Here is a 16,977-nt window from a genome sequence, read left to right on the forward strand (position 1 = left end):
TACGTACTTACCTACCTACATACTTTACCTACCTACCTATGGTGTGCATCACGCTTTCTATGAGGGAAATAGTTGAGGGGAGACCGAACTCGCCGACCGAACTTGCCGATCGAACTCGCCGATCGAAGTCGCCGATCGAACTCGCCGACTGAACTCGCCGACCGAACTCGCCGACTGAACTCGCCGATCGAAATCGCCGACCGAACTCGCCGATCGAACTCGTCGACTGAACATACCTGAGCACAGATTCAGTGTTATTAGTATCATAAGTTAACCTTTCATTGACGGCCGGATTGACTGTGGGGGAGGTAGCGACTCTGCAAGGGATAGATACAAGATGGCGCCTGGGGTGAGCGAGGGACCAAACTCTCCCTGTCAAAGGCTTTGATTTAACATCCCTCGGCGCAATGACGCGATATAGGAATACTCATCCCCTATCTCACAACCCCATCCTCACCCACACCTTCTACCTCTTCGTCCACTGCCTTTTTCTTCCTTGAGTTCTTTGGGAAACAATGTAAAAATGAAAAGAAAAGAACAGCGCCTTTAATTATGGCTCGGTTATGTGCTAACCTTCCCCATTTCTTCTTCCTCCGGCAGGTGCCGCGCGAAAAAGGTCGCCCTGGAAAGGGAAGCTACTGGTCCCTGGACCCGAGCTTTTGCGACATGTTTGATAACGGGAACTACCGACGCAGGAAACGACGCCCTCGCCCTCCGATCCCTGCCCCACAGACGTCTCCCGCCTCGTCCTCCTCTTCCTCCTCTTCCTCCTCCTTCCCTTCCTTCCCTCCTAAAGTGTCCATTTCACCCGCAAAATCTCCGGGACCTCTTCCGTACTCTTTCTCTCCAGCTCGCAAGACGTTCTCCCAGCCTACTAGAGACCTGGGAGATGCTACGATGAGAGAGGACGAGAACTTCTCATGGAGAGGAAGGACCCAGCGTGTGTCCCAGGACTCGGAGGACCTGGCTTTTCCTGAAGGGCGTAGTCATCCCTTTCCAGAAAGGGAGGAGGAGTCTGCATTGGATCTAGCCCAGGGGAAGGACACTCTATCCTTATTCGTGATGCCTTCGATCTCGGGACGCGGGACGGGGCCTGCCCAGGAGTCCTGGATAACAATGGATGTAGACGAAACGCCTCCTGGAAGAAACCTCCAGGAGATGGGGACAACGGAGGAAGGAAGGAGAGGATCAAAGAACTGGGGAAGAGATTATGGAGAAGTCTTGCACCACTCCAGCAGAGCTCTGACTGAATCACACAAGTTCTCTATAGTAAACATTATGAAACCTTAGGCCGCAGTGGTTCTTAACACGTTTTCTCGTGTACCCCATGCTTATGTATTACTGTTCTTTGTCCTCCTTGAGACCACTGCATCACTAAAGTTAATCACTGTGCATCCACCAACAGCCACCAGTTTCCAGACTGTAATCCCATTTGCGAAATTCTATAACCCTTCCAGTGGTCACACAGACCTGGTTGAGAACCACTACCTTAGGGTAAATCTTGCCAGTACCTGACTTCCTACACTCTAAGGGTTTCTTTTTTATTATTATTATTGCCTGGTAGTTTGCAAACACAAAATCTGTACGGGACGCCATCGGATCGAATCGATCGATTCGCCAAAACATCCATAGCTGTGGTTTGGACTGAAAAAGAATAGTCTGGCGTTAATCGTATTGGAGGCCTAGCCCCTCCTGCCCGAAGGACACTTCCTTAATTGATTAAAATCGCCTGCCGTTCGATCAAAATCGATAAAGACAAGTGTCGACAGATGTGGCAGAAAGAAAAATATGTTAGGACAGTACCACTAATGATAAAGCTAGTGCAAAGAAGAAGAACGCATACTCTGAATATATATGCTCCGTAATTTGCTTTCTTTGTCTTTATACAGTTGAGAAAACAAGTTAGTCGAGATTTCGCTATGTGCAGTCTTTGTATCAAAAAGTAGAAAAACTATTGTAGGAACTCGTTGCTAATGAACAAAGTCTCTTGTTTACGTCTGTCAACAAGACTCACAGGTTGTCATACCGAATTATTATATAGATTGATAAAAAATTCTTTTGATATCGATATATGGTAGCAGTGTCAAAAAGTTTGTTTCCGGAAATGTACTTGATCAACTCTGGCAGGTGAAACTTTGCATTATCAACAAACGCTTCAGCCTCATATAGTATTTCTTCTGCCAAAAATCAATATAAGATATAACTAAGTGTTCTGTATTGTAGTGCCTTAAGGATCCCTCCAGTGATCTTATGCATCACTCCAATTATACAGATGTGTAAATAATATATCATTTCAGTCTTTGTTACTATTAATGAATTTGTACCATACTACAATTTTTGTTTTAATTAATCTGAAACATAACCACACCAGTCGTTCTACTTCCGTTAATTGTGATTTTTGAATGACAGAAATAAGAGAGCTGTGATTAGTTGTAGATTCTCTCCACCACTTATCCCACCCATATAGGTCACAAAAAAGGGACGTGGCTTTGCAGGTTGGAACAAGTAACAGAGAGATAGTGCGGAGTCAGAAAAGCCGGCTCTACAAGTTAAAACTTGTAAGAACCAACCGGGTTTTTGATATTACAGAGATTTACGATCCCTGGGTCTTAATACTACACACATACACACACACCCATATATATATATATATATGTATTTATATATATATATATATATATATATATATATATATATATATATATACACAGATACACACACACACAGAGTTTTTGTTTGCTGACGATACTGCGCTTGTAGCAGGATCAGAGGAGGGATTGAGGAAGTTAGTGACAGAGTTTGAGGTGTGTGAAAGAAGGAAGATGAAGATAAATGTGGGTAAAAGTAAGGTGATGAGATGTACAAGGGGAGAGAGTGGCAGCAGGCTGGAAGTGAGTATTTAGGGAGAGATACTGGAGGAATTTGATAGTTTTTAGATGCTTGGGTGCGAATGTGGCAGGAAAGGGAGGAGTGGGGTGGAGGTAGAATGTAGATTGGGAGAAGCGAGTAAATGTCTTGGTGGATTAAAAAGTGTAATGAGAAATAGACATTTGGGAATGGATGCTAAATGGAGGTTATATGAAGGAGTGATTGTGCCGACAGCACTGTACGGGGCAGAAACATGGAACATAAGAGAGGAAGACAGGAATTTGAATGTGTTTGAAATGAAATGTCTGAGAAGTATGATAGGAGTTACTAGGCTAGATAGAGTGAGAAATGAGGAGGTGAGGAGAAGAACAGGGGTGAAAAGGGGGTTGGGAGATAGGGTTGATGAAAGAGTATTAGGATGGCCTGGACACATGGAAAGAATGAGTGAAGAAAAATTAGTAAAAGAGGTGTGGAAGGCAGAGGTGGAAGGAGTGAATATGAGGGGCGTCCTAGGATGAGATGAATGGATGGGATAAAAGGGGCATTATGAAAGAGACGAATGTCTGTTGAGGAAGGACGGGAGAGGACAGAAGATAGGGGTGAATGGAGAAGGGTTGTGTATGGATGATGCTGTGATGCATGAGGGGGTGGAGGATGGGGCTGAGTGATTATGTATGAGAAATAAATTGACGCAGCCCGAAGGGATTTCTCCCCGTCTTCTTCTTTTCTGCACGGGAGGAAGGTGAGGGGGGTCGCCGAATTATTGAAGCGGCCTTGCTGTGGATGTGCTGTGTCTTGCGACACTGCTTCTGACGCAGGGCAGTGGACAAGATGCAGGATTGACCCATCATCCAGGAAGTGCCAAGATGTGGGGGAGGAAAGAGGGGTGGAGGGGAATAGAGTATGCAGGGGATGGAATGGGTGGGAGTGATTTCTATGCCTTTTTCTTTTTGGCTACCCCCCGTGTAAGGGGGAAAAAGCCTTAGGTATATGTATATATATATATACACATATATATATATATATATATATATATATATATATATATATATATATATATATATATATATATACATATATATATATATATATATATATATATATATATATATATATACACACATATGTGTGTGTGTGATACAATTGCCAGGATCTCGATGACCCGCATTTCGGAGGAAACATGCCAGGATCTCTCTGGCCTCGTTTTTGGCGGCACAAATGCCAGATCTTCCAATTCCATCGTGGACACACCGGCATCAGCCGACGTAGGTGCGACCTGTTGTCCTTAGCACCAAACCATGATTTGTCATCTGGCGCCAACCATTCTTCCTCGGCGCCAATCTCCAGAACAGGATTCTGTTTTCCTTTTTTACAAGTTCTGACCTTCAGATTTGGGGATCTACCAGACTTAAGGAAAAGCATCTGCATATAAGGTGGGATTAAACCCGTTTATTGCCCGAGCCGACATTTTTTTTTCCTAGAAAACGCTTGGCGATTTCATTCAAACGAGTGGTACTTCCACAGCTTAACAGACGCAAAAACATTCTTGAGTAACCTGATAATCTCGAGCGAACAACTTAGGTGATTTCGTTCTGCTGGCTCCAGACGATGTTAATCACCTAGGTGGAGGCCCAAAAGCTAAAATATTTGTGAGCAAAGTCATGCAGTTGTTCAGAAGTTGGTAAAACCTTCAAAGTCATTGCAAATTGTATATATTTATATGGAAAATGGGGTGAAGGGGCCTCATTCTATCATGCATACCCAAGACTAAAAGACCCCGATCTGGGAAATGTCTCAAACGATCGATACCCTATTTCTACCTGGGTCCCCTGTTCGGCCAAAGGGACACCAGCTGCCTCTAACTGGACCCAACATCGCCACCAGCAGAGGTATCAATAACAACTTCAGTTGGTCTGTGATTAGGTTTTGGCCAATGCTGTTCTGGGTAATGCTGTTCCGGATTTTAGGCAAAGGGCAAGAGGATCCTCGGTTTGTGTGTGTTGCAAGATGATTGAAGAAAATATTCAATCCTTTAAATGGCCATCATGTGTACACGCACGCATTAGCTACAATATGTCAGGTCCGACTTCTCTAGAAAGCTTCCACAAGACCACCTATTGTGTCTGACCTCACTGCGGTCATTTGGGTCGAGCGCAAAAGGAATATCATCGTCTGAAATTGCCAACTGCAAGTCATCATGCGACCAATATTATTTTACTATGTGTTTTAATTGCTTCTGTATAAATAACCTATGCATAATTTCTAAATGTCCATACTTAGTTTATGTATTGTACATTGTAGAAGTAGAGTAGGCAGCAGATAGTAGAGAATGAATTGTATATAGCTTCTTGATTTGTCAAGAGCCACCATGTGTATGTAAATATTACCATTGACAACCGCCAGTGTTTTCCTCGTGGAATGTTCCGAGATGTAGATCAGTCTAGACGGAGACATTAAAGAAAATAATCACAACTTCGTTTGTCTCAACGACTTCAAACTCATTCTAGACCACAGAACAATTCTTCATGTGTGTGTGTGTGGGGCAGGGGGGTCACTGGGAATTTACACAGGGGTGTCCAAAGGGAGGTCCACGCGGGTCCCATGGAAAGACATAGAGAAAAGAGAGTAGGAAGAACTAGAAGACATAAAGAGAAATAGAATAAAGAAAAAAAAAGAGAAAAAGAATGGAAAAATGAAGACAAGAAAAATTGAGACAAAAATGTAGAATAGAAAGAAATGGAATGGAAATAGTTAATAGAAATTAACAGAGGGAAAGGAATCAGGAAAAAGGAAAGAAAAGAACAACAAGAAAATAAAGAAAAATGAGAAACAGGAATGCGGAAGTAAATAAGGAGGAGGATAAGAATAATGATGCAGCAGGGAATAAGGAGAACCGTATTGCATTTTGTCTCCAAAAAGCTTCTGTCCTTGGGAACAACATTACACAGAAGAGATGGATCCACACAGGAGGTAAAGGTGAGTTTCAGTAAGATAGCAGAAGATAAAAGTGATCTGTATTTTAAGTGGAGATTAGTCTTTGATAGAAAAAAAAGCTACTTAACTCTGGTCAACAGGAATGTCAGTAGTCAACAAAATATTGATTGAATAAAACTTACTCATGTAGTCAGTACCCCCATTCGAGGGGATAAAGGAAATGAAGAGGAAAAGAAAGAAGAAGGAACGAAGAGAGACAGAGAGGAGTAGAGCTAGTAATTGTTTTTCTGAACCACTTTTATAGTTGTGTCTGTGGCGGTGGCGCTATTGGTCGTGGTCAACTGGTAATGGTGCCGGTGGTGGTGGTAATAGTTGTGGTGGTGCTGATAGAGGTTCTGGTGTGGTGGTGGTAGTAGTAGTGATGGCTATGGTACTACTGGTGGTGGTACTGATAGTGGTACTAGTACTGGTGGTGGTAGTTGTGTTGAATGTGGTGGTGGCGTCGGTTGTGCCATTAGTGCCGGTGGTGATGGTAGTAGTGGTTGTGGTGGCGGTGGTGGTAGGGGGTGGTAGTGGTGGTAGAGGTGGTAGTGGGGATGGTAGTGTTGGTGGTGGTAGAGTTGTTGTTGTTGTTGGTGGTGGTAGCAGTGTGGAAGCAGTGATGGTGTTGGTGGTGAGGCTGGTGGTGATAGCGATATTGGTGGTGGTGGCCATGTTGGTTGTAGTGGTGGTGGAAATGATGGTGATGGGTTTGTTGGTGGTGGTGGTGGTGGTGGTGGTGGTGGTGGTGGTGGTGGTGGTGGTGGTGGTGGTGGTGGTGGTGGTGGTGGTGGTGGTGGTGGTGGTGGTGGTGGTGGTGGTGGTGTTGAAGGTGGTGGCATTGTTGTTGGTGGTGTTAGTGGTGGCATTGTTGTTGGTGGTGTTAGTGGTGGTAATATTGTTGTTGTTGGTGGTTGTGTGTTGATGTTGGTGGTAGTGGTGGTGTGGTAGTATTGTTAGTGGTATGGTTGTAGTGGTGACGGTGACATTGGTGATGGTGATAGTGATGGTGATGGCAATGGTGATGTTGATGGTGATAGTTCTGTTGGAGGTGGAGGTGGAAATGGAAATTGAGGGTGGAAGGTGGATGAAGACGACCTGATATTGCACTTCTGGACTGCCCACATCCGGTAAGATCGATCCAGAAGAAGGGGTCCAGGATTTGCTGGATGAGAAAGAGGAGGGCAGGGAGTAGAAAGAGGAGGAGGATGAACCAGAGGTCAAGGAAGACGGTATAAGTAAAACACGAGGTAGGCCGAGTAGGTGGAGGACACAGTGGAAGGAGACGGAGTAGGCGAACACGCATTAGGAGACGGAGTAGGAAGAGCTGGGATATAAGTAGGAGGTAAAGAGAGGAGGAAAAAAAGGAGGAGTAGATGATATAGGAGGCACAATGGGAGGATAAGTAAGTTATGTTAGAGTCACAGTAGGAGGAGGAGGAAAGGATCGATGTGGAATTACGTTCGATGAAGGGAGATCCTCCACAGCTCAGACGGAGGCAATATGGAGGGGATCTGTGGGAAGAAGACTCAAGGAGGTGAGCTCAGCAAACGTCGAACCCGGTCAACTTCGTGGCGTAATTTTTCGACTTCGTTCTGTTTAACGCCCTCACTATTTGGAGTGAAGTGCCACGAGGATGAATACCCAAAAGATAAAGGGAAATGCCACTTGGAGTGGAGATAGGGAACAATTCTGTCGCCACCGAGCGGGAGGGGGAGGGACATCACTAGAACAAATAGAGCGGCCTGGAATCAAAAGGATTAAAAGGAAGAATGCCACAAGGTGCATATGGAGCTAGATGGAGATAGGTTAAGATAGATTATAACCCCCTTTTAAGTATTTTCATACACAATGTAAGGAAACTCCTTCCTACATATGGAGCTAGATGGAGCTAGGTTAAGATAGATTATAACCCCCTTTTAAGTCTTTTCATACACAATGTAAGGAAACTCGTTCCTACAGCGCACTTGTTAATTCAGAGACTGCCGGATAAAAACTGCTCACCTTCTGCTATATAGGTGGCGCAGTATCGAAGCACATGATCTTGGTCACGTATGCACTTTAATTAACAGCGTATCGAAAATATGAAGTATACACCAAATGAAATATTACATTTCCGCACCCCCAGGCAAATATACCAATAAAACAATAATTGCTAAAAAATTATGACGTGATAGGTTGTCTTATTCTACTAGAACGTAGTACTGAACTGTCAGTGACTATAAAATGCTGTGTAGTATTTTTCTAGTGAGAAACATGAGACAGAGAAGTATGAGAGGGATATGGACCATGGATAGGAATGCTGTTATTATTTCTACTGATTGGCAAAGAATCCTCCCCTCCTTGAGATGATAATAAGAGTTGATTTGGATGTCTTTTCCAAACTATATTTAATCTGTGAATATGGAGATGGTAAACATGATGCCAAATTTCTGCCAAACGGTGATTGACTACCATTTTGATTATTCTCTTAAATCTAAGGCAGGTATATAACACTATGTAACACGATTTTTGTCTTTGACAAGCAAGTGTTATTTTCCAACTCTTTTCATTGAAAAACAATAGAAAATGTCCATTATTCCTGTCAAACTTTGCTTTTGTGGCTTTTAGAATATTTTTGCCCCAAAATAGCTAAATTTCACCATTTTCACAATTTTTGGACAGAAAACAAAAACGTAAATTCAAATGACACAAAAAAAAATTCAAAACTTCTGAAAATAATTTTTAGAATTAGAAATAAACATTTGTTTTTTCATTTGCGTGAATACAACAAATCACTCGCATGCATGAGCCCCCATCACGTTTTCATCAACTTTTCTTTGGAGTGCAAACCCCCTATTTTCATATTTAGCATTTTGCAACTCTCAGTTTACTGCCACATGTCTCCTCATAAGTATTTTTCGACCCATGGGTAAGCAAGATGTTGTAATGATTATCATTTATTTTATATAATTTGTTTATTTGTTTTGTTATCATTTGTCTGTTTGTTTATAATTATTTGCTTGATTTTTATTTATTATTAGTTATGTCAATTTATTATTTACTATTTACCTGTTTGTTTATTATTCAACTATACCTATACAATTATTTGTGTATTTTATTTATTATGTACGTTATTATAGTATTTATTTATTCATTTATTTATTTATCATTATTATGATTTTTTTTTATTGCATCCGACCTAGATATGGACCAAAAGGTCTCCTGTCGGCATGCTCCGCCTTTGTAATCCTTTGTAATCCAGCTCTTTCTTAATAATTGTTGTCTTCGCGGTTGCAATTGCTTTCGCAGATTTTCAAGATGGCAGTGAGAAACTTTGGAGCACATCTTTAGGATCTTCATCTTTGATGGTAGTCTTTCAGATTTCGTTGTTTAAGTAGCCATTAATGCTGTGTGTGTGTGTGTGTGTGTGTGTGTGTGTGTGTGTGTGTGTGTGTGTGTGTGTGTGTGTGTGTGTGTGTGTGTGTGTGTGTGTGTGTGTGTGTGTGTGTGTGTGTGTGTGTGTGTGTGTGTGTGTGTGTGTGTGTGTGTGTGTGTGTGTGTGTGTGTGTGTGTGTGTGTGTGTGTGTGTGTGTGAGCGTGTGTTTATTCTCACTCCGCGTTTAGGCACTCGTCTCATTCAAAGCAAACAAGAAGCACCAACGCGATGGCACTGTGGATCCCGTTTTCCCGTCAGACATCGGACGTTTCCAAATTTCTTCACTCACTTTCCCTAGCCACCTTACCCCCTTCTCATCAATCTTTAATTCATCGGAAACCTTTTCCCTGAAATCTATTCTACACGTATGGCCGCGCATTCCCAGAATATTTCGCTCACGTGAACGTCTCGACCGACCCGGGACTGAACGATAGATTTTGGGACTGAACGATAGATTTTGGGTCTGCGGGTTTGACAAAGGTGGAGGTGACTGCGTGGGAGGTATGATGGGCCATTGTTTGTGCTTTCAAGAAGTCATTCGTACTTGTGTTTCTTTCTTTTATTATTGGATCTCGTTAAACAAGCGTCCCAGTGGAACTATCGTTCCTTTCCAACTTTATGTAACTTTGGAAAGACATATATACATATATAAAACATGCATACGTATGTAGATACACACATACAGTAGATATATGTATATATATACAAATGTGTATGTACCATTAAGGCTAAAGTACACTACACTGCACACACACATGTGTACATAGAATATATATATATATATATATAAATATATATATATATATATATATATATATATATATATATATATATATATATATATATATATATATATATATTATTATTACCCTAACACCATTAATAAAAATGTGGTAAATGTCCATCAAAGGTTAAAGAAGAACAGAGCCAAGGGGTTTATTCGATTCCGTGTAAAGGTTGTGACTTAGTTTACATCGGATAGACTGGAAGGGATTTGAATACCAGGATGATTGAACATAAACGTCCCATTAAATATGCACAAGATAGCTCAGCTGTGTTCCAACATGTTAAGCAATTTAAACATTGTTTAGATTGGGACAGAGCTGAGCTTATTTATAAATCCAGATGTGAGTTCAGGAGAAAAATGGTAGAATCTACGATCATTGAATTTCAGCCCAACATGAATATTTCAAAGGGGCAATGGTCCCCGGACATAATGTCCGGACTCTTCATCTCCAACCTAGTGAAAGTTCATTTGCCTCCTGACCTCACATACGGAGTGAGAAGAGGGTAGAGATATCTTCCCATGTTCCCCTTTCTTTTGTTAAGGGTGCTACTTAAACAGTACGCCCTCTCTCTTATTTGTATCTACTGAAGAGGATTGCAGTTTGCAATCGAAATATATAGATTCCCCGTTTCCAGTCTTTTCTACTCCAACAGTGGTTTCTACGTTATTGACAAATGTGTGATTACATTTTTCACCTGTAATATATATATATATATATATATATATATATGTATATGTATATGTGTATATGTATATATGTATATATATATATATATATGTATAACTGGTGAGAAATGTAGCACAGTCGGACGAAAAAACGAGTTGAGTAAGCGAAATTATATATTTCGACTGCTAACTGCAATCCTCTTCAGTAGTACAAAGTGGAAAGAGGATGCTGTCTTAAAGAGCAACCTCTTACAAAGGGAAGGGAACTTGGAAAAGAAAAAAATGTCACTACCCCAACCCTTATTTGACCTGAGGATGACATGAGGTCAGGTCAGGGGGAGGGGGAGGAAACTTGTTGACAATTTGTTTGGTGATGAATAATCCTGATATCATATTTTGTGTCCATTGACCCTTGGGAATATTCATCGTGCATCCTCCTTCCACTTTGTACTACTGAAGAGGATTGCAGTGAGCAATCGAAATATATAGTTTATATACAAATATATACATATATATGTATGTGTATATATATATATATATATAAATATATATATATATTTATATATATACATATATATATATATATATGTATATATATATATATATATATATATATATGTATGTATGTATGTATGTACATGCAGAATACCACAAGAAAAGTAAAAACACGGATTACGAGCGCTTTCGTGATATTTTCAGATTATCAAGGAGTCTAACAGAATAAAGAGGTACAAAGTAAGGTAATATATATATATATATATATATATATATATAGAGATAGATATATATATATATTTTTTTTCATATATATATATATTTATATATATATATATATTATAGATATATATTTATATATATATATATATATATATATATATATATATATATATATGAATAAGATAGGACACTTGGGTAGGATAATTGCTGAAGTTGGGACGTTTGTTCACTCGGTCAGGTTAGGCCGTGGGGTTTCGAAAAGGGACGTAGTCATATCATGTCAAAAATCTAAATCGTTATTATGAAGAAATGCTACAACGAACAAGTGATCCCCAATTTTATTTTGCCAAATAGATTTTTTAAATTATCTGATAAGCCCTTTGATGAATTTCACCGACTAATTCTCAAGAAGCATATTGAACTGACTGGTGTCAAATTGAAAGAAATATTTAATGTGTTATGGGAACGAAAAAAGGCCGTAAACTCATTGATGTTAATGTTTATATTTATTGTTATTCTGCTCACCATGTCAGTTAAACGATCAGCATTTTCTTCTATGCTCCTTCGAGGTTTACGTATTTGCATCCCAGAATATGTTGAAGATGAATTATGTAAGATTTGTGAAATTGGAGTGCAGTTGAAATATCCAAAATTCTTTTTTGACAATTGTTTAAAACATGCAAAAAGAATATTTCATATAACTAAGTCAAGACAGAATTTTGAGAACAAGAATTCACTGGTACTTCCTTTTCATGAAGTTTTTGTTGAAATTCTTAATGTGCTGAAAAAAAATTCAGTTTAAATATTTCCTTCAAAAATAATTCAACTGTCAAGAATCTTCTTATAAAAAATTCCCCTAATAACTCAGCGGGATGTGTGTATAAAATACCTTGAAGTAAATGCAATAAGTATTATTTTGGTCAAACAGGAAAAGAATTAGAAATAAGACTAAAACAAAATAATAAAAGCATAATGACAGGCCAGGAATCGAGTGCCCTTTTTACGCACCCTTGCCTCTCTCTTGATTTAACAGGAAATAACTTGCACAGGCCTCTTCCATGCTTGGTAACGCTCTCTGTTCCAGAGTACAAACAGGATATGAAGTCAATAATCCTCAAAGGAATCTCACAGATCCGCAAAAGATCCCAGAGCCCTCCACGATGCACCGAGTCAAACGCAGTTTTGAGATAAACGTAATCTGCAAGAAACCCTTGTTGAAACCTAAGTCGGCGTTCCACAAGAATACGAGGCGCTCGGATCGAGTCAAACGCCTTTTTGAGATAAAAATAATCTGCAAGAAACCCTTGTTGAAACTCACGTCGGCGCTCCACAGGAATACGAGGTACTCGGATCCAATTAGTTGTTGACTGACTCACCTGGCGTGAACCTAGACTTTTCAGGCCTCAGAAACTTTAACAGGTGTGAATGAACCCGCCCGTGTCAGCAACAGATGTGCGAGCACCTTACCTGACTTACTGAGCAATATAATGCCGTGGTAGTAGATTGCAGTCCTGTCGGTCCCCTTTTCCCTTCCAGATAGGGACGACCAGACCCTTTTTCCAGTCAGAAGAAATGGTATCGGACTGCCAGACAGTAGACTGTGCCTTATGCAATCCGCAGGTTATGGCCTCACCTCCAGTTTTCAGCAACTCCGCACTGACGTTGCAGATACCAGCTGCCTTTCCACCCTTCACCTTACTCAAAGTCTTTTTGACCTCTGTCAGAGAGGGCGAGGTTCGTCTATCGGTAGATTGGCACTCGCCACCCAAACTTCATCAAGGGGAAGACGTCCGATTGGCAACTGCTCAAAGTACTTGGCAAAGGAACTACACCCCTCTGCGCTTGACACTAGCTCGTCATCATCTCTCCGGATTGTGTTCCTCTGGGTCACAGATATGGAGCGGGATTTCTTCAGGGATCCGTAAGCAGGCATGGTGCCATTGGCGTTGAAATGGCCTTTAATATCCTCAGCTATTCCTCTGACGTACTTCTCCTTATCCATTCTCATGAGAGCTTTAGTCTACCGTTTCTGAGTCCTACAATGGTCCATGTAGCCTACCCAGCCATACTGGCAGCACAGCCCCACTCTAGTGTATACTATCAAGGGTTTCTTTCATATCTACAGAACTAGACACAAGGAAAAGATAAGCCCAATTAAACCGAGGAGTATATCTTGATAGATACAGAGGAAAAGGTGAGGAAAGCGTTTGATAAATATCTTCTCTCGTTATTTACAAAAGAGAGGGTAGAAGTGGTACCTGATTGCAGCTCGATCTTCAGTGGTGAAGCAAGAGATAGACTATATAGAATCAGCATTAGCAAGGAAGATGTAGTCAAACAAATAGACAAGGTACACAATTCCTCGGGTCCAGACTCATTTTTTTTCGAATGTGAAAAAGAGCAAATTTTGGCATTTCTGAGCAGTTAACGAAAGTATTTACTAACAGGGTTGATGATGGATTCATGCTTATTTCTTAGGGGCAGGCAAACGTTGTTTCTTTATTCAAAAAGGGAGATAAATATTCTATCCACAACTACAGACCAATAAGTTTAACGTCGGTTATAAGTAAAGTGCTGAAATCGTTAGAAGCTAATAGAATCAAAGATCACATCGAGAAGCATAAACTGATTCGTAACCTACAGCATAGATTCACCAAGGGTAGGTAGGTCGTGTATACAGAATTTTTCATGTTTTAACAATGATGTCTACAAGGTGATAGTTACAATGTTATATACTTCGACTTTAGCAAAGCGTTCGACAAGGTTGGAAATGGCCGATACAGCTATCCTTTCGCGTTCGGCAGAGAGACCGCGGTGAGGTCCAACACAATAGGAGGTCCTACGGGAGTTCTCTCGAGAGATGATCTGACATGCTGTAGCTAAAATGCGTGCGTGCGTACATGTGGACGTTGGACGTCTAAGAGATTGAATATTTCTTTCAATAATCTTGTTACATATACATGTACATATACATGTGCATATACATTGATATATACACATATACATACACATACATATACATATATCTAATACATAGTATTTACATGCGTACAAAGTACATATATGCGTACTACAACGCGTGTACATACACACATAAACACATACACACACACACACACACACACACACTTCACACATGCATACATATACACATACGTCAGCTCGACGGTGCAATAGCACCGGTCTAGATCACTTATTCAGCGGTTCGAGTCCCGCCCAGGGCTGAAAAAAGTATCACTGCACTACAGGCTACTTCAATTCTGGTGTCTGAGGAGTTGTGTATTTACCTAGTTAAATTTTACGGGAAGGGGAGCTATGCTCGTAGTGTCCCGTCTTCATATCTCGTTTTAACTAGACTGCTTTTAAATTCGTGTATCGTTTTTGCACACACCACATTTTCGTCTAACTTGTTCCAAACGTCTATTACCCTATCGGGAAAGCTGTTCTTTTTCAGGTCTCTTCTATAACTGTCTTTCTTGATTTTCTTTCCGTGTCCTCTTGTATCTCTACTATCCCATTTTATTGGATCCTTTCTATCAATAGTTTCTTTTATGCCTTTCATGAATCTATGAATAGTTATCAAGTCTCCTCTCTCTATTCTTTGCTCTAATATCTGTAGCTCAAGTTTTGCTAGCCTCTCCTCATATAATAGTTCTGCATATTCAAAGTGACTAGTATTTTCTTCGCTATTTCTTCTTCCAGGTATGTAAATGTCATTTTGATTGTTCTTATTAAATTATAAGTTTCTCCAAAAATTTTTGTTTATATGTTTCTCGGGGGACATATTATTCATAATAATGACTCCCAGGTCCTTCTCATTTTCTACTTTTTAATTTCTTCCTCTCCCAAATTATATGATCCCGCTATTTTTTTTTTTTTTTGCTTCTTCCAAATTCCATTATACTGCACTTCTTAGTATTTAATTCCATCTCCCACTTCCTACTCCACTCCCACACTTTATTGAGATCACTCTGCAGCGACTCAATCTTCTAGTGTCCCTTTTTTTTTTAACAATTTTGCATCGTCCGCAAAGAAGATCATATAACTTTCAATTCCTTTATCCATATCATTGATATATATATATATATGTATATATATATATATATATACATATATATATATATACATATATATATAATAAATATACATATATATATATATATACTATATATATATATATATATATATATATATATATATATATATATATATATATATATATATATCAAACATTATTGGGGCCAGAACTGTTCCTTGTGGAACTCCACTAATCACTTCATCCCAATTAGAGTGTTTGTCTCTTATCACTACTCTCATTTTTCTTTCATGCAAGAAGTCTTCCATCCACTTCAGCAGTTTGCCCTGTATTGTGTGTGTGTGTGTGTGTGTGTGTGTGTGTGTGTGTGTGTGTGTGTGTGTGTGTGTGTGTGTGTGTGTGTGTGTGTGTGTGTGTGTGTGTGTGTGTGTGTGTGTGTGTGTGTGTGTGTGTGTGTGTGTGTGTGTGTGTGTGTGTGTGTGTGTGTGTGTGTGTGTGTGTGTGTGTGTGTGTGTGTGCGTGCGCGCGCGCGTAAAGTCACAGCATTACCCACAAATCGGCCCAAATATGAGTTCTTTGCTCTTATACGAATGCTAAATATCGATGACGAGTCTAACCCATACTCCAAGACCCTGTTGAATCACACACACACACACACACACACACACACACACACACACACACACACACACACACACACACACACACACACACACACACACACACACACACACACACACACACACACACACACACACACACACACACACAATACAGGGCAAACTGCTGAAGTGGATGGAAGACTTCTTGCATGAAAGAAAAATGAGAGTAGTTGGTAGAGCACTGAGCTGCCACAATAGTGGCCCGCAGCTCATGGTTCGAATCCTGCCCAGGGCCAAAATTATTTCGGTACCGCTGCGCTTCGGGTCGTTACTCTGACTCTCGTGGGCGGGGAGTTGGGTGTGTGTGTGTGTGCAAGGTCATAGCATTACCCATAGATCGGACCTACGAGCTCTGAGCTCTCTTCCAGGAGGGAAATAGCTGTCGAACACGAGTCCAACACGTGATCCAAAGACCAAGTGAATACACACACACACACACACACACACACACACACAACTCCTTGCCCACCAATGTTGGGGTGCTGGTACGCAGTGCAGCGATGCCGAAATTTCCAGCCCTGGCTGGAACTCAAACTCTGATCGCTGAATTAGCTGTCGAAAGCGGTACCACTGCACCGTCGAGCCATGTGTGTGTGTGTGTGTGTGTGTGTGTGTGTGTGTGTGTGTGTGTGTGTGTGTGTGCATGAATGTATCTTTGTGTGCAATGAAATTTCCTCAGGTTCGTATGCAAGTATGTATGTATTTCTCTTTCTGGTTACACGACTAACATAAACATGTGTAGTCTTGTATTCCTCATTCATAATAGAAATATTATACAAAATACGAGAGTAAACACAACTGAGGTTCAGGGTTTGTATGGATCTTGGACTAGAGCATCTTAAGTTCAGGC

General features: G+C 40.5%; 1 protein-coding gene across 1 annotated transcript in view; it reads left to right on the forward strand.

The window, feature by feature from the left end:
* LOC143026813 (uncharacterized) overlaps positions 1–2,334 on the forward strand; it is a 14,172-nt gene extending 11,838 nt beyond the window's left edge. Inside the window, exon 4 of the mRNA XM_076187590.1 lies at positions 601–2,334. Coding sequence (XP_076043705.1) covers positions 601–1,290 — 690 coding nt within the window. The 3' untranslated portion in view covers positions 1,291–2,334. The remainder of the gene's footprint in view (positions 1–600) is intronic.
* The last annotated feature ends 14,643 nt before the right edge of the window (positions 2,335–16,977 follow it).

This window comes from Oratosquilla oratoria, chromosome 7 (assembly GCF_046742065.1).
Source record: "Oratosquilla oratoria isolate Oo_2021 chromosome 7, ASM4674206v1, whole genome shotgun sequence".
Lineage (NCBI taxonomy): Eukaryota > Metazoa > Arthropoda > Malacostraca > Stomatopoda > Squillidae > Oratosquilla > Oratosquilla oratoria.